The sequence below is a fragment of the Psittacula echo genome (genome assembly GCF_963264785.1).
Source record: "Psittacula echo genome assembly, chromosome: 1".
NCBI lineage: Eukaryota > Metazoa > Chordata > Aves > Psittaciformes > Psittacidae > Psittacula > Psittacula echo.
The window spans coordinates 11,945,935-11,973,039 of record NC_137735.1 but is presented as its reverse complement, the minus strand read 5'-3'; the positions used below and the strand labels follow the sequence as shown (position 1 = coordinate 11,973,039).

Here is a 27,105-nt window from a genome sequence, read left to right as displayed (position 1 = left end):
GAAAAAAAAAAAAATGTTTTATATTGTTTGTATTTGCATTTATGTTGTATTTTTCCAAATGTACGCCCAGTGAGAAACCTAGAAAGGGATAAATGTTTGTCTTTGGACATATCTTGAGGTCTCTTTACTCGTGAATCAAAGGCTAGTAAAAGTGGCTGCCAGCTATGCTTTACATGTGCTAAGTTTCTAGGCTTCAGCTCCACAGTGCCACTTAACACCACTTTTTTGTAGCACATTGTAGCTCCATATATGTACAGAGGGCAGAGTCTTTAGTGACCATCTAATGAACAGAATTCAGGTAAATTTTGTTATCTTTTGGCTTTTTTCTGTGCTGCTAAGAGCTAAAAGAGCTCTTAAGAGCTATATTTATTTTTGTTTTAGTAGCTTGTTCAATACTAACACTACATTGAATCACACAGCTGTCTCCTGAATTTGACTGGAGTCAAGTGCCAGCTGTTGCTGCAGGTTGGTAGCAAAGGTTGGTAAAAACATATTGAAGGCTGCCTGAATGCTCCTCAAAGCAGAAGAGAAAATTCAGAGCAGTTGTTTTAAAAAAAGGAATTGTTTTTTATACTACATTCCATTTCCCCAAGACTGCTTGTTCTGCGCTGCTAAAACTAGATTATAAGTTAATAACTTGTAGGAAGGCAATATGAAATGAAAATCAAGCCAAGAACAGCAGGATTGCATTTGTGTGTTGAAATGGCTGGCTAGGCATGCAGAAGTGTTCCAGGGAGTTCCAGCATTCCTCCTGGGCTGTTTTCAACCTGGAACAAGGGCTCTGCTGCCCATGCTTGGAGAGCAGGTCTGCTCAGCAGCACAGGCTGTAGCCCTGTCCAGAGAGTCATCACACTTGTATTTCACAAAAGCTCCTGCAGCTCTGATTGCCCTCTTCTAGAGAAGTGTGGTGTGGACAAGGACAAGTCCATTGGGTTCTGGTCCTTATTCAGGATGTTGAGTCATGCTCTAATGTGATCAACAGGAAAAGTGGAAATGAGTTCATTCTGAGAGTTTAAGCGAAAAATTTGTTAACAAAATTGCTGACCAAACCAAGGAATCTGTTACAAACCATAGTAGTTTTGCTGTTGGAATTTGGAATAATTTAATTATTCTGAGTCTCCTTCCTACCTCTTGTAAATAAACTCCATTGATAATTACCTCCTTTTATGAACTGATACAGGACATTCATTGATTCTGCATTTGTTCATGCCAGCTACAAAATCTTAATGTGAGAGCTCTATTGTCTGTGATATCCTACCACAATTTAGCGAGTTTAGTTCTGACAGCCTATGGTGTGGAAAAAGCTTCCTTCATCTATTTGTATCTCTGTATGTCTTTTCAATCTTGTGAAATAGTCAATAACATAAACTTTTTGAGAGTAACAAAGGTAAAAGAGAATACAGGGGGAAAATAAACAGAAATAAAAGATTAAAAAAATCCTGTTGCCTTAGAGGTGTTAGTCTTTCATATATTCCTTGTAATAGGAGTCTCCTATACATGCCTTTTCTCAACTCCATATATGCTTTTTATTTGATTATCACTTTGTGCTCTCCTGAGGGCTTGAAACAAGCCCACCTCTTCTTTACCTTGAGCCTGAAATACGTCACGGTTTGAACCAGAGGTTTTTTTCCAAGGTAGTGTGTATCATTCAATAATAGATGTAACACTTTCAAGAGTAAGATATTTTCAGCAGTTTTATTCCTTTTCCATAATTTGCCATCAACCTTTTGAAGCGTATATTCCCTTCTCTGCTAAGCTCCCTCTTGCTTTTTCAAGGATTCTTTAAATGGGTCCATTTGTTAGCAGCAGAAATGGCAGGAGAGATTCCTGCAGCCCATTTGTCAGCAAAGTTCTCTTGAGGCTTTGGCCATGTGATGATTATGAAGGACTGAGGCTATGAGAGCTCATTTAGCAAGGCTCTTAGTCTCCCAAGAACTGTTTCTCTGATTGGGTAGCCACTTCACCATCTCTGCCGTTTGCCGCTTTTGAGGCATCAAGTTGGTTCTCTGTGCCAGGCAGAAGAGCAGTTTGCAGCTGTAGCACGACTACTTATCCATTCTTCTTAAAGTCCATTGGAATGGCTGTTGAACAAAGAATAAAGGGGAAGAACATAGAAATACAGGTAGCAGTGATATTTGATACAGGAGAAGTATTCCTTTCCCAGGCAGTGTCATGGCAGTATGCAGTAAACTTGAGCTGTAGCAGCTATATGGATCCCCAGTTGTACAAATCGATCCAAGGTAGGTTCAAGGAACTGTTCTTTTCTTCACAGTGTAACTCGTAATTGATTTCTCTCCTTGCACTGTTTTACTCAGCCGGACAAGGAAGATTAGGAATGTTATCTCTGGGATATGTGCCATTCCGTTACCTTGAACGTACTTAAGAGTTTACAGGGGTATAAATGTGATGCATTTGGAGGTCAAGGCTGAGACTACACAGCTTTGAGTGCTTACATCTGTTATGCTTCTGATACATTTACTCAAACTGTTTTGGACAATACAGCTAGTAGCATTTCAGAACTGTACAAAAGCTTACAGCCTGAGAAGATGAGATAAAGTAAATGGAGAATACTGGTATTTGGGAGTCAGTCTATTGCTGATACAAATTGCCATTGGTGAGCTTGTGGGGGGGAAAAAATAGAAGTGAGAATGGCAAGGGAATGGATGCTTGGGCAGCAAGACATGGAACAGAGAAGACATGGCAGACAGGACAGAGCAAAGGTAAAGCAGCAGAGATGAGAGAAGGGAAGTCCATGGAGGAATGGGCATGTGACAGAGGAAACAACATGCTTGCCACAGCAAATCTGGAAAATTATGCTTTCTTGGGGTACCTGAGAGTTTGTGGACTCTGATTTGAGCATGGAAATGAAAGCACAAGAACTCAAATACTGAATGTGTGCACAAAAAGCAGTCTGGAGATTAATAAAAATCTGAGTAGTGATGGTAAGGAATGTAAGGAATGTAAGGAATCCTGAAGATCTCTCACATCAGTAAAGAAGATCTTTATAAATGAATTTGAATAAATCATGTGTGAATAGCATAATTACAGAAAAATTAGATGATCAGCAGGACTTTGAGTAGCCTGCAGACTGTGGAGAGAGAAAGCAGGAGGTCTAGCAAGAAGGCAGTTACAGTAGTCCAAGCATGAAATCACCAAAGAATAAATGTTTTCCTTACAAGATTTGCTGAAATTACAGCTTAAGGTAGTATCTGTGGCCATGAAATAGATAAAACAATAAAACCTTGCATTCCTTCTCAGGTGTCCTTACTATTTAGCTCTTTAGGGACAGTAAATTCTATGTGGCAATATTTGCTGACATCCCATCTTCGTGTGCTTGTCATCTGTTGAACAGTAGGTAGCTGGGCTGGAGGATTGGACTTGGCACACTGAAGACGTGGCCTCTGTATTTGTCAATCAATGTCTTCTTCCTCTTTTTAAATTCATTGTTCCAGGATAAGAATAGTACAAGAGTGACAGGACTTTGCTTTAGCTAGATTTTCAGCAGTCTGTGTCATCCAGGGTTTTGAAAGTTAAATTTAAGAATCAGGCATGAAATTTGCAGTTTTCTTAACTTTGTCAATTAATTTTCCAAGAGGGTTATATCATGACTAGGCAGAAAGTGTTGTGCAGGATTATTGTCTGACTGGTTTGCTTCTTGAGGGAAAAGAAATCATTGTGAAGGGAAAATAGTGGTAAGGCTGAAATGGAAATCTGAAAATGTAAATTCTGAATGGAAGGAAGAAAGTTCAAAACCATGAAGGACAATTTCATTTGCTAAAACCAGGATCTGTCATGTGCTTGCCTCAGGAAAAAATTGGCATCTGGCAGTCTGCGTGTACAAATCTCTTTCTTGGTAACAGTCACTGCCAAGAGAAAACTAAACTCTTATCTGCTGCAGTAAACTTCTGCAGTCCAACCCCTCTTTCCTTCACCTAATCCCTCCAAAATTAATCTTCCTGTCCTGCACCACACATTTTGGCTCTTTGTGCGTTGTTTCCGCTGGCTCGGCAGCTCTTGCCTCACCCTGAGATATGAGAACCAAAACTGTTCCCGTCCTGGCAGCTGTCACCTCTGCCACCACTGGTGCTTGGGGCAAGGAAAGTGCCATTCACTGGAGTTTTGCATTTGTTTATGGTACAGTATAAATGGTTTATGATAATAACGTAGCTGGTAATTTTGCTGAAAGCTCCTGGCATCGCATTACAGTAGGGGCTTTATAGAGATTTTCACAGTAAAAGATAACTTCCTTTATTTCTTCTTTTGACTTTCTGCTTCATTTCCATCCTTACTTATTCGATAATCAAGGGAAGTTTTCTCATACTGCAAAAGAAGAGATGAATTCAGCATTAGGTGCAGTGTAATGTGGGGCTACCCAGCCTCATGTAGCCCTGGTTAAGGCAGGAGACAAAGCATTCCATACACTTAAGGGGCTTTTCAAAAACCTGTTGGGATTGGTTGCTGTGTTTTGCAGGCATTTCTGTTAGACTTTCTGCTTCTGAGTAATTTTTGAGTGCAAGGAAAGAGCAACTGTTCGTGGGATGCTAAGCAAATATCTGCTTTAGTACATAGTTCAACATGAAAGTCTTTGAAAACAGCATTGAGCTGTCATTGATAGGAGACTTCACTGAAGTTCTTTGAGATGTCACATGTATAAATACTTTAAATAATTAGTTCCTTAATAGCCAGCTTTTGTTCATATTAGAGTTTTTTCATCAATTATTTTATTTCTATTTATGTCTTTTTTAAATCTAATGGCCTCAGTCACATCGTGCACGTTGCCTGAAGTGTGACTACCCTGCTTTGCCAGGTATTCAGATACGCACTGTTAGTCACAGTTTCATCAGTCTTAGCTGAATTCTCATAGAATTTATTTTATTTCTGTCTTAGAGATTTAAAAAGTTCTTTTCTTTCTTTTTCTTTTTTTTTTGCCTTTTTTTTTTCTTCTTGTAATAAAAAAAGAAGGCTGTTTTTTTCCAAACTCATTTTCTCTTGATATTTTGGTAGCTTTATTTAATATTCCTTCCTTTGCCTTAGTTATTTTCTCCAGTAATAAGATGTCAGAACTGGATATAGTGTCCTGGTTAAGTACCAAAATCATAGAGAGTTTGCAAGTTTAAGTCCCTGTGCCTAGATGCCATTTCATATGTAGTCCCAACAGCTGCCTTTATGCTGCCATATCATATTGCAATCATCTTCCTCTGTTTGCTAAGCTTAGTTCAGTGTTCTTACTTCCTGATTTATTTCTTCTGTTTAATGTTAGTGTTAAATTGTTTTCCCCAGCTGTGCTTTTTTTTTTTTTTTGTCTGAGAAAGAAGTTTGGAGTGAAGAAAAGCAAAAGCAAGCTGCTTGCAATATCCATGCCTGAAATTCTTAGGAAATGAAAGCAGAATGTTGATTCTCATGTTATTACTGTTGAATATTTAAGTGGATCTGTCTACATAGATAAATTAGCCTTATATAGTATAATATACATGAGCTGCATGCAGGATATGTACTGCTTCCTATGTGTAACTGCTGTAAATTATATCTGATTCTCTGTTCTATGTTATGCTTCACCGTGGACAAAATAATTCTGAATTCTCTAGGAACCTGAAAATTATTTTTTAGATTAGCTTTGTTTACGTTGTTTCAGCCTTTCATTGACTCTCATCCAGATCTTGGAAAGCCATTTACTATTTTTCTTTTCCTTTTTTTTTTTTTTTTCTTTATTTCAAGAAATCATTCCTTATAAAAGTCAAAGCAGAAAAGCAGATCACAGCTTTTCCACATTCATCATTTTAGAATCATAGACTCATAGAATAGTTAGGGTTGGAAAGGACCTTAAGATCATCCAGTTCCAACCCCCCTGCCATGGGCAGGGACACCTCACACTAAACCATGCCACCCAAGGCTCTGTCCAAACTGGCCTTGAACACTGCCAGGGATGGAGCATTCACAACTTCCTTGGGCAACCTCTTCCAGTGCCTCACCACCCTTACAGTAAAAAACGTCGTCCTTATACCCAATCTAAACTTCCCCTGTTTAAGTTTTAACCCGTTACCCCTTGTCCTGTCACTACAGTTTTCTAATGAAGAGTCCCTCCCCAGCATCCCTATAGCCCCCCTTCAGATACTGGAAGGCTGCTATGAGGTCTCCACGCAGCCTTCTCTTCTCCAGGCTGAACAGCCCCAACTTTCTCAGCCTGTCTCCATATGGGAGGTGCTCCAGTCCCCTGATCATCCTCGTGGCCCTCCTCTGGACTTGTTCCAACAGTTCCATGTCCTTTTTATGTTGAGGACACCAGAACTGCACACAATACTCCAAGTGAGGTCTCCCGAGAGCAGAGTAGAGGGGCAGGATCATCTCCTTCGACCTGCTGGTCACGCTCCTTTTGATGCAGCCCAGGATACGGTTGGCTTTCTGGGCTGCGAGCACACACTGAAGCCGGCTCATGTTCATTTTCTCATCAACCAACACTCCCAAGTCCTTCTCTGCAGGGCCGCTCTGAATCTCTTCTCTGCCCAACCTGTAGCTGTGCCTGGGATTGCTCTGACCCAGGTGTAGGACCTTGCACTTGGCATGGTTAAACTTCATAAGGTTGGCATCAGCCCACCTCACAAGCGTGTCAAGTTCCCTCTGGATGGCATCCCTTCCCTCCAGCGTATCAACCGAACCACACAGCTTGGTGTCATCAGCAAACTAAAAGTTATCTAGAATTTTGATCTTTCTGATGCTGTTTTGCGGTTTTTTGTGGTCAAAAAGCAGTGACTTGCCACCTCGGAGTGGTGGGGTACAGCATGTTGATTAGTATTGAGTTGAGAGATTACTGTTACTGAATTTCAGATGTATATTTTGTCCCACCATATTAAACTCTCCTGGCCAGCTTATTGATTATAAACCAGAAATGATGGAAAAATTAACAATTCGGTGTCTCGTTTTTTCTCCAGGATTTACAAATAATCAGTACAGATGAAAACCAGGTGTTTGTGGCTGTTCAGGAGTGGTACCAGACAGACACGTACAACCTGTACCAGTCTGACCCGCAAGGTGTTTACTACTCTATCCTGCTGGAGAATGTCCGGAGCACAAAGCAGCCAGAAGAGAATGTCCTGATAGACATTCTGGAGGTAGGTCTTTATCTTTTCCAGTGTATGTAGTCTGTGTGAAGTTTAAATTCTTTTTATTCTGGTTAGGAGTGTAATTAATTTTACATTAATGTATTTTCACAGTTATCTTTCATGTAAAAGGACTTATCAGTAATGCATTACTACTTACATGATTCCCTCTTGCCCTGCTAATGTGCTGTGTGCTCTAGGAACTAGATACTTGGTAAGATGTTCCACAGATGTGCAAAATCACAATTAGCTGAGGGTCTTTTTTCAAGATATTGAAAAGTGAAGCTGGCAGCACAGGTTATTATTGAAGCACGGTTACACAGCTGCCTACATAGAGCTTTTTTTTCTTCTAGGTGACTTAGTGATACACTTCCTGACTTAGAGCAACACATCTTTTAGCCAGTTGAATCTTTTGATCCTGTGAGCCTTGTGCTCAGTGTGTCAGCTCTATCAAGTGAAGAACTGACAAAATTAGATGCTGGTTAGCAAATCCACTTGCTTTCAGTAGGTATCTTGTGCCAACAGCATTTGGTATGAGGCAAACTCTCGTGTAAACAAATTTATTTTGGATTTTAATATCAGCGTACTTGGCAAAGTAAAAGAGTGAAGAATATAGTGTTTTGGAAGAGTAGCACAAACTGTTCTCAATTCCATCTGTTGATGATGACATTTAAATGTAATAAGGTGTACATTTGTTCTTGTTCTGTTCTTTCTTGCAGCACATAGGACTGGTCATTATCAGAATATTAAAATTACGGATCTTAGGTCTAACCCAGTTTGTCCACTGTTACACTCTAATCTGCCTGGTGTTAGTTAATTAAAAAAAGATAAGTAAAAGTCTTTGTAAGAGCACCAGATTTCTTTGGATACAAATCATATGCTTACAGAGTTGTTAAATGGCTGTAATTAGACTCTTCTTGGTGAGGGATAATGATAGCAATTTTTTCCCCCTTATCTCCTCTATCTTTGTTGATCTTTTTCTTTCCAAATGGCTGTAGTAAACCAGAAAAGGTTCATCATTATCACCGATTATTGTCTGGACTCTACCATTTTATAAATGAGGCTTCCTAATGAGGGAAGCTATACATTGTGTGTAGCCACATTCCCACAAGGTGATTTATTGAGGGCATTAGTTTACATCTCTTTGCTCCTGGTCACTCCTGCGTGACACGAAGCTAAAAGGTAGTCAGGTATGATCTCTACTCCCTATGTCACACGTAGCATGTAATTTCACGTAAGTTTGTACAGATGCCAACACTGGCTGTCCTTTTGTCTGCAAGTTATTCACTTAATTCAGTTTCACTGGTGATTTCAGAACTTCATGGTCTTACTGAGGGCATATTTGATAATGCACGAGAGAGAGAGATCCTATATTATTGTGTGTGCTGGATTAATATGTAGGGTTGCATTAAAAAGAAAATATGCACATGATAATTGAAAGACAATACACGTGGAGCCATACAATTAAATTTTTAAAGCTATGTTTGGAACAGATTTGCATTATAGGAGAACACTTATATTTGCTTACAATAAGAAAGCCTACAGCTTTCTTTAGATAGCTCATATGATAAACAGTTAGTGTTCATCTTCTTTACTAGAATGTGATCAAATACTCATGTACAAGTAATGTATGGGTTGCTTACAGTGTACAAAATAGCTAATTAATATAACATATTGCAGTTCTTGATGGGATTTTTTTTTTTGTTTAGTCTAGGTTTTCTCTCTGGGCATTTTAATGCAAGTATCCCCTCTTGGGAAGAGGAATCTTTAGTGCAACACAGAGACAACAACAGTCCTCAACAGCTGACAATTTCTCTTTCCATCAGTGCATAATTTTACTTAAAATTTGTGTTGTTCGTCTCTGTTATCTTCTGCTGACCTCACTTAATCTTTTATGTGTACACCTGCTACAAAATCTTCTAGAGGTTTCTACCTGTCTGTATTAATTTTCTTTTACATGCTTTATCTTTTTTATATTGTATTTCTTTTCATGTTGTGGGTGTGAAAGGCGAGTTATTCACATATACTTGTTCAAACAAGGAAAGAAAAAGAAAGGAGAAGTATTAAATGGCTTTCCAAAACGAGCATGTCCTTGAAATTGTATCAAGTGATGCCACAGTGAGCCAGTCACAAATTTGATATACGCATATTTACAAAATGGGCACACTAATGTAATTCTTCTAGACTGGATCTTGCTGTGACTCCTGATACAGATAAGAGCTACACAAGTCACAGTATACATTATTCTTGCTTTATTTCCCAAACAACAAATTGTATACATTTACATTTTAATCACAAACTCATATTGTATAGCAATATTTTTTGTATTTCAGTAACTGCTTCTAGTAAACACTGTTAGACCATCTGAACTGTGCTTCTTGCTACCAATAACATAGAATATTGTTTGGCTATAAAATAAATAATGTGTCACAGATTACATAGTCATAGAAGAAAACCTGTTCAGAAAATAGTTTTATAAGGTACAAAGTGCTTTTCTAAGAGTACTAGGGAAGAGGTAGCACCTGAACTGTTGTGGAAAATAGGTGTTCTGAGAAATAATCCAAAAGTCCAAAGAAAATTAAAAGAAAAACACTTTTGAATTTCCTCCTATTTATCTGTCTTGGGCAGCTACTGGACTGTTCATCCAAGTAACTGAACACTCCACAGGGTTGAAATGTCTTCATTTCCATACCAACTTATTATTAATGTCACTCTTTTTCCCTTCTTGGTAGAAAGATTCTAATCTCCCAATTTTAGATTAGGGAACTAAGTCAAGGAGGAGAAAGTACAGAAGCATTTGGGTGCCTCAACATCACAGCTGAATCCAGAAGGCAGATATGGCGTACAGCATTTACAGAAAGAGTCAGGCGCATACGTATGTCAGTCACAGGACAAATAAAAATCCTACAGAGGCGGTGGAGTATTTTTAATCTGCAGTTTTTTACACACTATAATTTGATGTTAGTTAGATTTTTAGGCTAATGCACCACTCCGAACTTCTGAACTTGCTCTGAAGATAGATGCCTGAAAGTTTGGTACTATTTCGAACATTTAATTCAAAATATAGCTGCTGAAGTGCTGGTTGGCTTTTATCTTATAAGCAGCAGTGAGAGAAATTAACTGAGATATTGGAAGAAATTTTTTCATAACCTTTCTGTGTCTGATAGACTCAAACACTAATGTCCCATATTGGAGAGAGGAAAGGTTATCCTAGTGCTTGGTTAGCTGGGAGTGGGAATGGAGAAAAAATTGAGCCTGACTCCCATTTGACGATTATATGAAATCATTAAATATTCATTAAAAAAGAATGAGAGGAAAAGAAGAGAGGAAACAAAAGTATTCATGATGCAGCACTGTTTTTACCATCCACAAATGAAGAGGGAAACCTCAGTTGTAGTCTGTGATCTGCTTATTGCTTAAATATTTAATGTTGTGTTCACTGGAAGAGAGATGCACAGAAATTGAATCCCAAGTCTACACTCCCGCATAAATGTTTGAACTGCCAAGCTCTTCAGTCATATTCATGGCTGTGCCATCTCTGGAAGGTACAATATGTAATAAAGCCCTAGCAAGATGAAAATGCTTTGAAAGTAAAGAAAGCAGGTTCCTCATTTCTTCCCTCCCCATCCTTTTCTCACCTGTACTGCAAAGCAGTTGATTTTTATAGTTTGTTTGACTTGGAGGCGATTCTGAGCTTCCAGCACCCTGGAAATAAGTAAGCCAACCACACATGAATGCGGTTTAAGGAAGAAAGTGTTCATGAGAGTGTGGAGTATTAAAATGCCTATACAGAACTTAGTTATCTAAAATTATATTTCCAAGTTCAGGGCTGTTACCATAACCAGCAGAACGTTTTTATTCTCTGTAGATTTGGGTGAGGTCCTTAGGAAAAAAGCATATATTTATAAACAATAGTTATCGTATCTGTAGTACGCTGGAAGGGATGCCTTCTCTTCAACCTAATGCAAACTTTTGCAAATGAATGTCAAAGGGAGTTAATAACAGGTAGTTGGAACAAAAGGAAATGGTAAGTATTTAAAATACAAAATAAAAAGTAAGTACAGGAATGAATCACATCAGCACGAGGCAAGTATTCCTGATCATGCAAAGAGCTGGCTCTCTTGTGCATTTATTTGTAATGAATGCATCAGTTTGACTATATGTCAACACATTAGCAGGTTAGAGAGCTATACTATGTTGGAAGTGGTGTACGTGTTGATATACATTGTCAAGTATTTCTCAAAAATTCAAGAAGCCTCATAAATAATTGCAAGGGAAACAAGAGCACTCTTAAGGAAACCTTCAGATTTAATACAAGATCTCATCTCATGCCATTGGGTGGAATATTAATACAAAATAACTATTATGACTAGAGCTAAGCATACTAAGGTGCGATTATTACAATTTTGACACTCTTTAGTTGTAATAGTTTTCTAATGGAAATTGTTTCAAAATAAAATAACTTAAGTTTGCCCAAGAGAAGAGAGACACTGTAAACTTTTTTCTTTTTCCCCATAAGTTAAACAAGTGAAGGGAAGCTAAATGTGTAATTTGATCAGCCTTCTGACACTGAATGAACTGTATATCCTTTTGAAATGCATATAGAAATAAAAATCGGTTAGTAATTTTCCTCTTCTTCCTCCTTTCTCACTTTCCTCTTATCCTTTTGCCTTCCTTATTTTTTTTTAAGGTATCATTCATTTTCCTAGTGGAGAACCTACCTCATGTACACAGTCCAGAGCCACGAAAGAGCAGTAATCAGAGGTAATCCTTGTCAAAAAAAAATGTGTATGTGCCAGTCATTAGCTCTCTCTCTCTTGTGTGCTTCAGGTCAGAGGCGTAAAAGGAGTCTTTTTGGCCAACCAGAAAATTGATGGGAAAGTTACAACTCTGATAACCTACAACAAAGGCCGTGACTGGGATTTTCTAAACCCTCCAGACATCGATATGAATGGCAAGCCAACAAACTGCAAACCTGTAAGTGGCTCTTTTCACCCTATCCTTTCTTTAAAGTGCACAAGGATTATTTGTATGGCAGGATGTGAAGTAGTTCCAATAGTCTGAGAGCTTTGTGCTGTTTACCAGCCAAAATAATAGGCAAATCTGCTTGCATTGCATAAGCAGTGGTTTCACAAGTGATTAGTCCAGCCATCTTGTACAGTGAGTAGTCAGGACTCTCTGTTGCACTGCATTTTGTATTTTAGATCACTTTGACACAAAGGGGACGTTTTTTCTTGTGCATCAACCACACAACCCAGTTTATAAATAATCATGACAACAGTCATTTGTGCCTGGAGATAAGGGGCAGATCATCTGGATATAAGAAGCTTACCAACACCTTTTTGTCTTTCTCTTTTCATCTTTCTTTCATATTTTTGTTTCATCTTAAACTAAGGTAACCCCTTGGCTCCCTGTAAAAGGGAACTTGCTTGGAAATAACACTGCAGTTAACTGCAATGAAAAAGTCTTTTTGTCAGATGATTTTATTTCAGTTGTGCAGCTACCTATAACACTTTGTTATTTGTGAGGCTATAGTGAAAACCTTGTCTTTTTCTCACTGATTCTCTGCTCCTGGAGACTCCAAGCTCTGCATTGCTGGGCGAAATAAATGCTTTTAGTCCTGCCACTGCCAGAGCTCTGCTTTGATCTCTCTGCGCACAGCAGAAATGGATGGCTGGAGCTGCTGGCTTCCTTTTGAAGAGTTCAAGACTGTGCTACATGGTTTAAGCCTGCAGGGCCTGATCCAGAATGCTATGAAACAAATGGAAAAATCGCTGTGGCAGCAGCTTGCAGGCAGTGCTGGCAGCCCGCTCCTGGTCAGATTGCTGTGAGCAATATGACCTTTGAGTGGCACTGCACAAAGAGCAAGAAGCAGTAAGTTGCTTAGCAGGGAGAGATGATGGGATGTGTCCAGAAGTCCTCGTCCTATTTTTCATACCACTTTTTTTCTAAGAAAAAAAGAAAATTTCAGTACAAACAGTTGGTTTTAATAATTTTACCAATTGCCTGGGACCAACAAACATGCAATACTTGTTGCTGTTGGTTAACATTTTTAAGCAATTATTCTGTCAGAAGGGGTTTTTATACAATAATTTCATCCTGACTTCTTTGAGTTTGGCAATCTTTTTGTTGAGACAGTGGCACACTACGCAGACATCACCAGAGATTCTCATGAGAAAGCTAAGGCTGATATTTCAGACTGGGATTTGGCTCCATGGGAAACAGCTATTCTCTTTCTCTATGAAGACATGTTTGCTGAAACTGCTCTCTGAATGGGCTTTCATTACTGTAGGAGCATAATTGTTACACATCATTTTTAATACCTGTTTTCCCCTTCCCCTACAAGCCTGACTGCTATCTTCACCTCCATCTCCGCTGGGCAGACAATCCCTATGTGTCAGGAACAGTGCACACGAAGGACACTGCACCAGGGCTCATAATGGGGGCAGGTAAATGCAAGACATTATTTTTAAAGATCTGAAATGTAGCAGTGGTTCTTTGTAGATATAGTCTTTTGGTTTATAACAGTACTGTGCTACAAACATTGCTGAAATAAGGCTTTCCCTGCAGAATAATCCTTTATAGAATCTTTATAGGATCTTCCAGTATCTGAAGGATGCCTCTAAGGATTGCCAGAGAGGCAATCATGACAATCATGGCAATAATGAGTTCATTAGGGACTGCAGTGTTAGGACAAGGGGTGATGGATTCAAACTTAAATGAGAGATTTAGTTTGGATATGAGGAAGAAGTTCTTTACTATGAGGATGGTGAGGCACTGGAACAGGTTGCCCAAGGAAGCCGTGAATGCTCCATCCCTGGAAGTGTTCATGGCCAGGCTGGATGGGGCTTTGACCAACCTAGTCTAGTCGGAGGTGTCACTGCCTGTTGCAGAGGGGTTGGAACTACATGATCTCAAGGTCCTTTCCAACCCAAACCATTCTATGACTCTATATCTTAATCAAACAATATCATAAAAGTTGATTGAAGTCTGAGAACTATGTCTGCTATGACAAATCTGTAACAGTCACCTGGATACATTATGCTTCTCTGCTGTATAGTATCTCCTTCCCTATTAGTGTGATGGTAGGTAGTAATGGTGGCTGAAGGACTTGGCGTGCATTGTGGTTTTTTTTTTCCTCTGGAAGCAGGGCCTCCAGCACCATGAATAGCCCAGGAAATCCAATAAACTGATTTAATGGCAGTCAGGCCTTTGTTCTTTAAGCCTAGATACAGATAATTTGTCTTCTAATTTTTATTAATTCCTTTCTGGCTAAAGAGAGATGACGTGAAAGAGACAAATGTGTCTCCGTGTTAGGAACAACGCTGGTTGTGGCTTCTCCATTATAACACACATATGGATGAAGCCATGGTACTGTGAAGTGGCATTTAATAAAAGAAATTCCACTGCAGTGTTGACTACTCATCAAGAAAAATACTCACATAAGTCTCTTTTACTCTGTACCCTTGTGATTCATCTATTAATTAATTTTCTGTTTCTTTGTTTCAAAATTATTGAAATCTTCACTGTTCTAAGAGCCTTTTTAAAATTGCAGTATTTTATTCTCATGTGATAGATAATGTTTAGGTGAATTACACACCATGTACTGCTTCTGTTTTCATAAAAATGTATCTGTTTTTAATCAATAATGGTTTCTGCCTTAACTTACACTGGTCTCTTTTAAATGGCTTACTAAATTGAAAATTTCCTGAGAATATAAAGGTGAGCATATTTGATGTTTAAAGAGAATGACAGCTGCCATTACTTCAATGTGACTGAAGATTTCAAGCTTTCCCCTAGTTTACATGGAGCTTAAAGTATTTTACTGGAGGCAGACCTGCCTAGTGAAAAGCTGCTATGTTTTTATTGACAGGAACAAGACTAAGAATTTATACAATGCCCTTGTAGATACATTTCTATTAGGTATTTAAGTTATGATTTTTAGTATTAAAAAAAATAACTCCAATCTTGGGGTTGGTCTTATTACATAAAATTACTCCTAATGTAGATTCTTAATTTTAGCCTAATCATATTGTACCTGAATGTCTTCTAGTAGCAAATTAAGCAGTGAGGTTTAATTAATTAGTTATTACTTCTATTTCATTTTTCTCTCTCTTTGCTTTATAATCGGATATCAGTGATGAATTGCTATTCATTGAGATGTTGGGTTATTTTTCCTTTGGTGTGGAGTTTTGTGGAGGTATTTTAAGTGGCGCTGTTCTATGAGACTATATTAGGAATGGCAGGTTGGAGAAGAGCGTTTTTCCCTTAATTCCTGCCTATAATGGGGTTAGATTTTATCATTGTGACATATTCTTACTATGCCAAGTACGTAAACTTGTCAACTGCTTTCCTCAACATGAACATGAGAGAGTCTTTCTGATGAAATCCAGATATCATTAAAAACTGAACTAATATTTTAAATCTGACTTGATTGTTGAGCATCATATAATGTAATGGATATGATAGAAAGGCACCCTCATTCCTAGCTGGCTAAAAAGCTGGTACGGATGGCATTAAAGTGGGAAAAGCTTGCTTGAGAGTAGTTCAGTACATCTTTTCTCTGGTAGAAGGTCATATGGTTGCAAACACAGCCAAGGGACTTACTCTAGACTCTTGAAAATATTGAAGAGCAGCTGCATCTCCTTGCCAGCAAACAACCTGAATCAACTCAGATTTTGATTTACATTCATGTTATTTGGATGCTCGGGTCATCTGGATTCAGTGCACATGTTCAGTCTTGTCTGGCAAACGTGGTATCCTTGTAAACTTACACTTCTTATCAGAAATACTTTACATACAATGAGCTTGAATTTCTTCTGGCCTGATCGTTGAAACTGATAATGCTATGCAAATCAACAGACGTACTAGGCTCTTTACACAAACAGAAATCAGATTATTTGGGCCACATCACACACTACTGGAATTTTCCTGTTGTATTTAGGGAGGGCACATCTTGAAATGACTGAATATGACAAAGATCTGTGAATGTCATTTGATCACGTGTCTAGGAACCATCAGTGCCTTGTGCTGTGAAAAAGGGAAATGCATTCTGAGGGTGAACTAGGTACATATTTGCCAACAGAGAGAGGGAAATACACTCTGGCAAGATACTGTACAGCAGCCGTATTAATGGGAACATGTACAATTCTGATCATCAATTTTCAGGACCAGTGAGCAGGTGCTAAGAAGGACTACTTGGCAGTTAATGGAAATAACAAATATTTACAAGAGGAACCCCATTAACTGAGAAAAGTAAAGGACAATAGAGAATGTGATTTTTTTTTCCTTGAAAGTGTAACCATGGGATAGAAACAAGTGATGTAAACAAGTGGAAAAGAACTAGAAACTAAAAATCAGTTTCTAAACATAAGAGCCATGAAGTTCATCCTCTCAATGAAAGCACTGTGAGCATCAATCAAAAAGCAGAAACCACCCACCCGAGCAAACAACTCTTGGACATGGAGTTTAGCCACTTTATAAGAAGCTTACACAACACAGCTGCTTGTGGTAATGGAAAACCTAGCCTGTGATTTGAGGATAGTTTTGACACTGTGCTTGAAAATCAGATCACAAAGACTATTGAGTATTGTTTTAATTTAAAAAGTAGATAAATGGGTCACAGCGTGAATGCCTAGAGAATATGAGAAAAATGCAATAATAGAATTTTAACATTGCATCTTTTAAAACTCATATTTACAAATAAAATTTCCACTCTATTAAAGTTGCATAAATAGTTCTGAGGAATGCATATTTTTAGCTTATGTATATATAAATGGTGCAGACAGAATATTAAATTTTACAGCTGCATATTAAAGTGCTCTTTTAAATAACTGTTTTGCTCCCTTTAAGAAATGTAATAGGATTTTGCATTTATATTTGATTTTTGTACATTTTAATCTTGGCAACAGTTTCTGTTTCTCACAGCATCAGCTATGAAATGTGTGTCAATTGATGTGCAAATTTTTACCATAAACTTGTGAAGGACTTTTCTATGAAAAAATGTTTAGAGAAGTGTAGATTTTTCAGGTGCTAGTTTACAATAATTGTCTGCTTAGCTTCCAATCCAGATGGCAAATCAAGCAAGCAGTAAATTCCGCACATTCACACAAATTGAGGGAGTGCTGGGAAAGTTCAGTTTCCTTTTTGTCATATCAGGCTGAAATACATTCTGATAAATTTCTGTCATTTTTCACAAAAGTAACATTCCGGGCTGCCACTGTAAAAAGGGTGAGGGAACAGGGAGGTGATTTCCTAGTGCATTCTGGAGTGAAGATCCTGCAGTTCCCTTAGGTTTTTCTCATGTCAGCATGTTTCCCCATTCTGATGGTGTGAATCACATCTTCAGCTTGTCAGGCAAAAAATGTCTATCCTGGGACATTTAAACACAGATTGGTTGTATGTTTGTTCTACACTGTGACTACAAGTTTACAAATCATGAAATTTTAGCTTATTGTGAATTGACTGAAGGGATGTTATGACTGCATTAATTAAGAGTAATCTAGCCAAGGCAGATCTCTCTCTCTGGAGCAGGTTTCTGCCTGTATGCTAAATTTAAGTGGCTGGAAAAGATTTTCCATATTAGAAGGATTATCAAAGTGTTGCATACGGGGATTATTTCTTCTCACAGTAAGCATGTCTAAAATCATGTACAAAAACATGGGTAAATGCAGTGATAGGTAGGGCTTAAAACATATAAATTAATAATCAATTGTAAATTAATCTCCCATATTTGTGTGACCCAGTAAGAAGCAGCCAAAATTCCTGAGCAAAGACAATCTTTTAATTACTCTTGACATTTGTATGTGTTTTTCACAGCTGCACCACCTTTCAAGAGAGGTTGGCTGACCACCAGTCATTACCAAATACATTGCTTTTTTTCCCATCCCTGTGCTACCAACTGCTAAGATGGCATGTGCAAAGTTACAGATAGCTTGGAAGAACTATGTTGAACAATAGTTAGTACCTCAGTATTCTAGTTTTTGGGACTGCTACACTTGCAGGCTTGGAACATGGGATTTTACCCAGTTACTTTGAAATTAGCCTTTATCAGAACAAGTGAAAAAAGCAAAAGAGCATTTTATGTATCCTCGGGCACAGTTGGAAAAGGTTTATAAGAATGCAAGCAACAGAAATGAAAAATGGCTGTGCTTAATGAAAAAAGTCCAAAATGCAGGCCAAAATGTTTCCTTTTGTTTCTTAAATCGAAGAAAGAAGGTGTCAGAATATAACACACCTGCACAGTCAGATTGGCTCAGGCCAGGAATCCATCTAGCATAGTATCTTGGCTTTGTTAATGATAAAAGCCTTTAGGAGAAGTGTTTAAGAACAATTCATGATTCTCCAGGTCATGCTTTGGGAGAAGGCACATGTGAGACTGTAGGCAGCACCAGGTTTACTTCTTCTACCCTATGCAGATCAACTAAACTATCATACCTTGGCTTTCTACCCTCAGACACATCCATCATGACCAGGGCATGCCAGACACATCCTCAGTTTCATCACGTGAAAACACCATTTTCATGGCCTATAACATAACCCTCATGTTATATCAGGTAATTTGAACTGGGGTTTTTGGGGGAGCCTCACAAAAATACATCTTATGGCCATGGCAGCACCACCTGAGGAGAGCTGGGGCTGAGCCCTATGTAGAGCGAACATGGTGGAGTCATGCCACCGTGCCTCAGCTGCAGACAGTCTGTGGTCTTCCCTTATTTCATATACTTGTGGTGCTAGCAAATAATGCCATCCTATTATACCATATAAGGTATGAACCTCTAATAATGCCTTTAACAACAAAATAGTTAAAATTGGATAAGAAATGCAGAAAGCAAAGTTGAAGCACACACAGCAATTGAAGGGTTGTCTTCTTTCCTGTTCCTGTCATTTAGCTACGAAAGATTATAAAATAACGTAAGACAAACTTGAGAAGCTTCTGTATTACAAACAAAACCTCTTGAAACTAGATAACAAAAGACTGTGTCATGTGTTGGAGGAGTTTCAGGCCATTTAGATCAAAAAGTGATGCAAAAATAATACCATTTATAGTTCTGACTAATACAGCCTTGTCATGGTTTAACCCCAGCCATCAACTAAGCATCACAGCTGATCACCCACTCCCCCCTGCAGTGGGGTGAGAGGAAGGGTAAAAGTGAGAAAACTTTGTGGGTTGAAATAAGAACAGTTTAATAATTGAAATAAAGCAATAATAATAACAAATATAATTAAAAGGAAAATAACAGAGACAAATAAACCCCAGGAATGACAAGTGATGCAAATGAAAACAATTGCTCAGCACCAAGCAACCACTGCCCATTCAGTCTCCCAGCAGTGCCCCCTCCATGCCTGTCGATTTCCTCCCCAGCTTTATATGCTGAGCATGACACCATACAGTATGGGATATCCCTTTGGTCAGTTGGGATCAGCTGTCCTGGCTGTGTCCCCTCCCAGCCTCTTGTGCACCCCCAGCCTGCTAGCTGGGGAGGTGTATGAGAAGCAGAAAAGGCCTTGGTTCTGTGTAAGCACTGCTCAGCAATGAAAACATCCCTGAGTTATCCACACTCTTTCCAGCACAAACACAAAACTTAGTCCTATTAGCTACTATGAAGAAAATTACCTTTACCCCAGCCAAAACCAGCGCAAGCCTGCAGCTGATTACCCATTCCAGATGCAGTAACATTTTCAGGATGAATTTGAATTGCTTTCAGTGTATTAGATTGCCTTTACTTCTTACAACAGATGGATTCTGAGATCTAGCACAGACCTACTAAAGTGATAGAAAAGTTTCCATGTTGCAGTGGCACACCTGAGGAGTTACAGCAGATCTTTACAGCTGTAATAAGGAGCACAGATTTTGGTATGATTCACAAAGCGAAGAGCACACTGATGTTTGTGGGTGTGCTGGACAGTCAGAACACTTCAGCACATAGTGGGAATGGTACTTACACACTGTAAGCATTGGCCCCCAGGCTTGGAGTTGAGCATAATTTAGCTGTTTCTCACCCTCTGTATCAGTTGATAATGGTGTCAGTTGTGCTCGTGTTGGCTGCCACACTGATCACAAGTATGGTTCATAATTCTCAGTTAGGGAATAGAAACTTTCAGGCTGTCTCAGCTCTACTTTGAGTGCTCCTGTGACTTTGTAGTTGTTTGTTTGCAATGTTAATAATGTCAGGATTGTTTGCATTTCATTTGATGTGAATTGGAGCTGTTGTAAAGGGGTTTATGGTGTGCTATTACATGTGCTTTGTTTAGCTAGTTGGCTTAACATAACACACCGTGAGGTAGCTAAAGCCTAAAGTTACGTGCTGTTTTAAATCTCAAAAAGAACAGAATGTCCCAAATCTTTGAAGTTATTTTTATTAGAACATAAAAAAATAAAGTATAAACAATATAACTCCTTAAATAGAGAAAACTCATAACTCTTGTGTGACACATGTTGAATAGGAAGTTTTGCAAATAAAACTGTGGTGAGTCTGTTAAGTTCTTTGAAGGCTTAGTTTTATTCTGGTTCTACTTTTTCAGGGTAACTGATTGTACAAATATCCTTGGCTTAACAAACTTAGTCACACAGCCCTATGTGTTCTATGGAAATCTCAGTCTGCCTGTCACCTCTGAGATTTGGCTGTGTGGTTGCTTCCCACTGCAACTAGCCTCTGTCGTTTGCAGGAGCCTCCCTGTCTCCTTTGGTGGTACAGATTTCCTTCTTGCTGCCTCACCTGCTTTTTCTTTTTCAATCCCCTGATGCTGTTTTTCAGCAGGACGTTGTCTGTAGTACCCTCATAGCAAACTTGCAACTTGAAAGGTTTTATTCTCTCATACAATAAGGGGTTTCTTATGTGCTTGAAGACATTTTCATAAAGTTTGCAAAACTATGTAATATAATAGGGTCTCCTTCAGGATCTGGTAATGGAAATTATAGCCTTTATTAAGGCACAGAACACTGTCAGCAGTCAGAATGATCTTCCATGCACCACTTCTGGGTTTTGATCCTTTGCTTGGGGACAGATTGCTGCCAAAAGCCAGAGAGCATTGAAGTACTTTTGCCCAAGGCAGTACACCAGCCTTCATGCCAAGTTTGTTATCAGCTCTGGAAAGAATGACATTTCTCTGTAGTTATAACTGAGTCCACCAACTCCTTTTGCTAATTTACCAAGAGAAGACCATAAAGGTAAAACCAAAACTAAAAGCCATGTCTGTCTTGTTACAGAGCTGCAATTATAAGCCTGTTGCTAATATCTTTTAGTCATTACCATATCAGCTGGATATAAAGGGCTTTCTAATGAAGCATAAGTTGAGGCTGTTTAGTTTAGAGACCAATTCTCCATTAGCTAAGGCAATTTACCACTGCACTTTTAAAAGTGCAAATCCATTGCAATTCTCAAAATAAAGGCCTTTTCATGCAAGTAGATTTCAGTAAGCAGTGAAAAGAGGTAGAATAAACAATATTTATCCAGGAGCAAAACTAACAATGCCTTCATGAAAGCTGTCTGTATAAAGAAGGGGGTAGACTGAGAGCAATACTTCATATTCTACCAAGCAAATAAATATTTCTGTCCTTAGCTAGCCCAAGAAAAAGTTCTGTGAGTAATTGCAGAAACCTATACCAGTAAAGGTTATAGAGAAGGAAGTAAGAATAGCAAAAATAATAGCTAAATTATTTGACAAATGAGAGAGCATGAAGTGTGCTGTAAAGATGAAGACCCAGTAAGGGGCAGTGGCATCTTCTGAAATGTTAAGTACAGCTGAAAGAGACAAACTGACTCCTGTTAGTTGCATCATTCAAAATAAATATCCTAATCCTGTCTAGACTATACTTAGGGTTAAAAAATGTAGTTATACCATTAAACAGTAGAGCACATGCAATCTAGATGGTCCAAATAGAGGATGTATTTTGAGCCGTGTCACTGTCATTCTTCTCATGAACCTTTCAGCATTAGTGAGTACACCCTGAACAAACAGATCTGTTTTGGTGGTTAAAACCAGCTATTTATATAACACAGCAGTGAAATTTCATACTGCTATCCTAATCACAAGTGTTTTTCTTTCCTCGTCTCTTCTGCTTAAGAGGATCTGATAACTTTGATCTTATTTCTACTGTATAAACATGCAAACCATATATTTAAGTCAAAATCCCCTGGAGGGTATCATTTACTATGATTGCTTCTCCCCTAGAACACTGTACACTGCCTGGTGGTTCAATAGTTTGCTATTTGAAATACCACGTGTTAAAAGATGGAGATCTCAGGTAGAGCTCAGTTTGGGATTGCACCTACTAAAATCAGCTTCCGCAGGTTTGTTTTAACACTTCTGTTTGCTTTGCAGCAACCTGCTGCTCCTTAGTGATTTTTGTCAAAATATTCACTAGCTTCCTGTTGATATTTAGGTAAATCAAGTAATTCTGCTTTATATTCTTTTACATTTACATACTTATTCAACCCCTCCCCAGCCCCTCTTTTCAGTGTTATTTCTCCAGATTGTAGAATTTGCTACCACTTCATAAAGTCTTGCAGATAAAATATTCTTTAACAACTGAAGTTCAAGTTTAATCATTTTACAGAATGTGATTAAGGTTCAGGCATGGCTTCTGAGTTTGTGGGCGTTTCAGACATCCATCTTACATGTTCCTTCAACATAATTTTTCAGTCCTCAGCAGCACAACTAAAATCTCACTTTGGTCTTTGTGTTTCAGTATTAGAATTAAGCCTGCAAAAGAAGTTAAAAGTGTACCTATATTTTTAAAAGAGTGTATCTAGTGCTACCAGAAATGACACAAACCTGCTGATCATCTGAGTTTAGTTCTTGCTCTGACCTGGAATCTTCTCACTCCAATCTCTCTTGCTTGTGTGGATACAACCCTTCTGTCCTCCTGTTTTGTGACAGGTAACCTGGGCTCCCAGCTGGTTGAGTATAAAGAAGAAATGTACATAACGTCTGACTGCGGGAACACATGGCGTCAGGTAGGAAACAGTAACCATCAAAGACACCTGGAAATAATTTTAATGTAGCAAATGTGATGAATTTTATAATGCTTACTTAATGCGTATATACTCAGTCTTTTGAGGAGGGTGCCTATTATTATCCCCATTTTGCTTGGAAACTGGGATAGATTAAGAAGATGATTTGCAAAGACTCAAATTGGTTGGGCTGCAGGTTCTGCTGAAATTCAAATATTTTTGTTTCTTTAAAGATGTAAGTATTTTACCTAAAAAAAAAAAAAATAAATAGAGTCTGCTTAGGTTTTTAATAATGTAAGTAATCTTACTATGCTAATAATGAAGTGGACTTGGGCTAGGTCTTGCGGTACAAATATTCCAAGCTAAAAGACATGGTTTAGGTATAAAGTCTGAAAACTGGTGTTTAAGCTTAAACTTTGTCTTCAATGAAACTGAGAAAATGAAAAAAGATAACAAACAAACAAACAAACAAAAAAATCCCAACCAAAAACCTTTGTATATCTTTTAGTATGATGTAAACAATTCTGGAGCTACAACTGCCAAAGTATGAAAAATAGAAGAGTCATGTAGTAGCTGTAATGCCATTTGAATTCTTGATGTCCCTTGCTTCCAGTGTCTAGTGTCAATTTAAGCTTTGCACCTTTATTATGTGTTTTTTCCTCAATTGCTCTGTCTCAGTGTGGTGGATCAACCCTGGCTGGACACTGGGTGCCCAGCAAAGCCGCTGTATCACTCGTCAATTGGACAGCGGAAAGGAAATACAATGAAAGGCTCATGGGTCAAGAAGGACAGGGAGAGACCATTCACCAGTTACTGTCATGGGCAAAACAGACTCAACTTGGGGAAATTAATTTATTACCAGTCAAATCAGAGTAGGATAATGAGAAATAAAATCAAATCTTAAAACACCTTCCGCCCACCCCTCCCTTCTTCCTGGGCTCAACTTCACTCCTGATTTTCTCTACCTCCTCCCGCCAGCATGGGTTGTGATCAGTTCATCCCATGATGTCTCTGCTACTCCTTCCTCCTCAGGGAAGGATTCCTCACACTCTTCCCCTGCTCCACCGTGGGGTCCCTCCCACAGCAGACAGTTCTTCATGAACCTCTCCAGCATGAGCCCTTCCCACAGGCTGCAGTTCTCCATGAGCTGCTCCAACGGGTCCCTTCATGGGATGCAGTCCTTCGGGAACAGACGGCTCTGGTAGGGTCCCCCGCGGGGTTACAGATCCTGCAGCAAACCTGCTTCAGTGTGGGTTTCTCTCTCCATGGGGTCACAGGTCCTGCCAGCAGCCTGCTCCAGCATGGGCTTCCCACAGGGTCACAGCCTCCTTCAGGCATCTCCCTGCTGTGATATGGGGTCCTCCAGGTGGGGACCTGCTCCACCGTGGACCTCCATGGGCTGCAGGGGCACTGCCCGCCTCACCGTAGGCTGCATCATGGGCTGCAAAGAATCTCTGCTTTGGTAGCTGGAGCACCTCCTCCCCTCCTTCTGCACTGACCTTGGTGTCTGCAGAGCTGATCCTCACATATTCTCACTCCTCTCTCTGGCTGCGATTGCTCCTGTGCAGTGACTTTTCCCCTTCTTAAATACATTATCCCAGAGATGCCACCACTGTCACGGATGGGCTTGGCTTTGGCCAGCAGTGAGTCCATCTTGGAGCCAGCTGCATTGGCTTTATTGGACATAGAGGAAGCTTCTAGCAGCTTCTCACAGAAGCCACCCCTGCAGTGCAAATCCATGCAAATCTAGTACATTCAGCAGTGCTTAATCACAGGAATATTTTCTTTCTTTGTGTATAAAGCAATAATGCACAATATGATCTGGAGTCTACTTATAATGTATATCCAGGAGAAAAAAAACAAAACACCCTCAAAGTGTGTCAAAAAATCATTTCATTTCAGTTAAAATAGTGGTTTACTGTTCAGCTGAAATAAAATTAAGGTGTGCTACTTTCTGAGAACAAGTAAGTGTGAAAATGTTCCCACTAGTGTTACTGAGCTTGGGGAGTTTGAGGTTAAAAGAGGAAAATGCAGTCAGTTTCTTATATTGCTAATGTAGGGTGCACAGAAAGACTTTCTGAAAGAAATACATTATTTTTGTCATGATAATGTCCTTTGTGGCTTTAAAGATAAAATTTTATGCCAAATTCCTTCTTGAAATCTAGCATATGATACATAGGTGTTTAAATGAAAAAGCCTTCCAGGATTTACAGTGGGTACTGCGTTGTCTAATACTTCAAAAAGGCCTCTCTTGTAATTTATTGTCACCATTTGCCAAAGTTCTATAGGTTTTCTGGGGTGAAAAATAAGGATAATAGAGTGAAAGAGATCAAATTCATAGTCTTGCTGCTTTTTATTTGTGAGAAGCTCAGGCAAATGACAGCTGATGAAACTTGACCTTAAGATGACTATTCCTGCTGTAAAACCATAAACTGATCCCTCATTATGACAATCAAAATGAAAAACACCATTGCTAACTTTATTTTAATTAAAACTGCTATGAAACCTTTAAAAGAGCTTATTCAATCTTAATATTTGTGATCAGAATGAAAATGTAGATTATTCTATGTATTTTATAACCTCACTGTTCACGATCAAGCAGTTCTTCCAGAGCATAGCAGTACATTTCCTTTCTCTGTTGGAGTTCATGCAACAAAAGACAAGGTTGATGATATAGGAATTATTTAGACAGTAAATTACAGGTCTCATGAGTTGGCGAAAGCAGAGCAAAGCTTATATTTTGGCACAAGTCTTTTGGTTGGTTGAAGTCATTGACTTGGAAGGTGCAGTTGTCATTAGTGAGTGCTTGTCACCTTTCTCACATGCCATACATGATGTTGCAGAGCTGTCTACAGGCTAGAAGACGAGCAGTTTGTGCTTGCATAGAGTGACAGATCAATGCAGAAAAGTAAATATAAAAGACTTTTGAGAAAAGGCAGTTCAATGAATTAGTTAAAAGCTTGCCTGAAATAATAGCATCATTGGTTCATAGGAATATAGGACTGGGAGGAAGGCTAAAGATCATATGATTCAACCAAGTGCTCTGAGAAAATATAAAACATACTAGGAACATCTCTAACAGAGGTTTGCTGGACCTATTTGTTAATCCTTCACTGTAGCAGATTCTGCAGTCTGGCTACATCGTGTTTCACCATTCTGCCTAGGTCTTTTCTGAATATTTAACATAAGATGCCTGTGCTCTTTGCTGTTGTTCTTGCAGCTTCACCAATTCTGAAAGATAAGTTGATTTCTTCTTGTTTTTAGAGCAGAGTGGTTTCCCGTCGCCTTTGAGTAACTTTTCTGATTTTGAAAGGTGATTATCACGCCTACACAGAGTATAGGGGTTTTCCCCTTGGAAAACGAGCAAGCTCAAATCCCCTGATTTTTCCTAATGGTTAACATTTCTAGCAGTGCTTTTCCTTTTTGTTGCTCACTGACTGGACTGTCTAATGGGATGTCCCTCTGCTGAAGCATGGTAAAACTGGATGCAGAATTACAAATTTTATTGGTACTAACCAGAATGAAATGACTGCCCTTGATGTCTTGGTGTTATTGGCATTGCATTTCAGATTTCTCCTCCGTGCACTAGCATCACGTTGTTGACTAAGATTGTTTGTGATTCATTACTGGGACCAGTCCTGAGTTCCTGAATTTGTAATCCATTCTCAATTTAACAATGATCTACTGATCATTTTCCTTCTGTAATTCCATATGGTAAGGTCATATGAGAGCTCAGGAAGACTTAACTAGGGTAGGATATACAGGCAGTTGCTTCTGTCTGTAGAAATATAAGAATGCCCAAATGAGAGTTTTGTGAAATTAAGTAAATATTGGTGATAAATGGAAAGGTGTGGGAAAATAATAGAAGATTGGCAAGGAGGATCGTAAATGTGCTCAAGTGACTTGCAGCTGGGGTGTCAAAAAACATATGCATCATACTAATTGTAGTTTGGCCTTGTGTGTTGGGCAAGTAGAACATCTGTGTTTAGATAACATAGGCCTGTGATAGACTGAGAGGCACCCTTTCAAATGTGCTTGAGATTCCTGTGTTGCTG

The 27,105-nt window shown here is 38.9% G+C and overlaps 1 protein-coding gene across 1 annotated transcript in view; it reads left to right on the top strand.

Moving 5' to 3' along the window:
• SORCS2 (sortilin related VPS10 domain containing receptor 2) overlaps positions 1–27,105 on the top strand; it is a gene marked incomplete at both ends in the record, with an annotated part of 556,540 nt that overhangs the window by 476,860 nt on the left and 52,575 nt on the right. The window contains 4 exons of the mRNA XM_080638949.1: positions 6,927–7,106; positions 11,925–12,071; positions 13,441–13,543; positions 22,977–23,053. Coding sequence (XP_080495075.1) covers positions 6,927–7,106; positions 11,925–12,071; positions 13,441–13,543; positions 22,977–23,053 — 507 coding nt within the window. The remainder of the gene's footprint in view (positions 1–6,926; positions 7,107–11,924; positions 12,072–13,440; positions 13,544–22,976; positions 23,054–27,105) is intronic.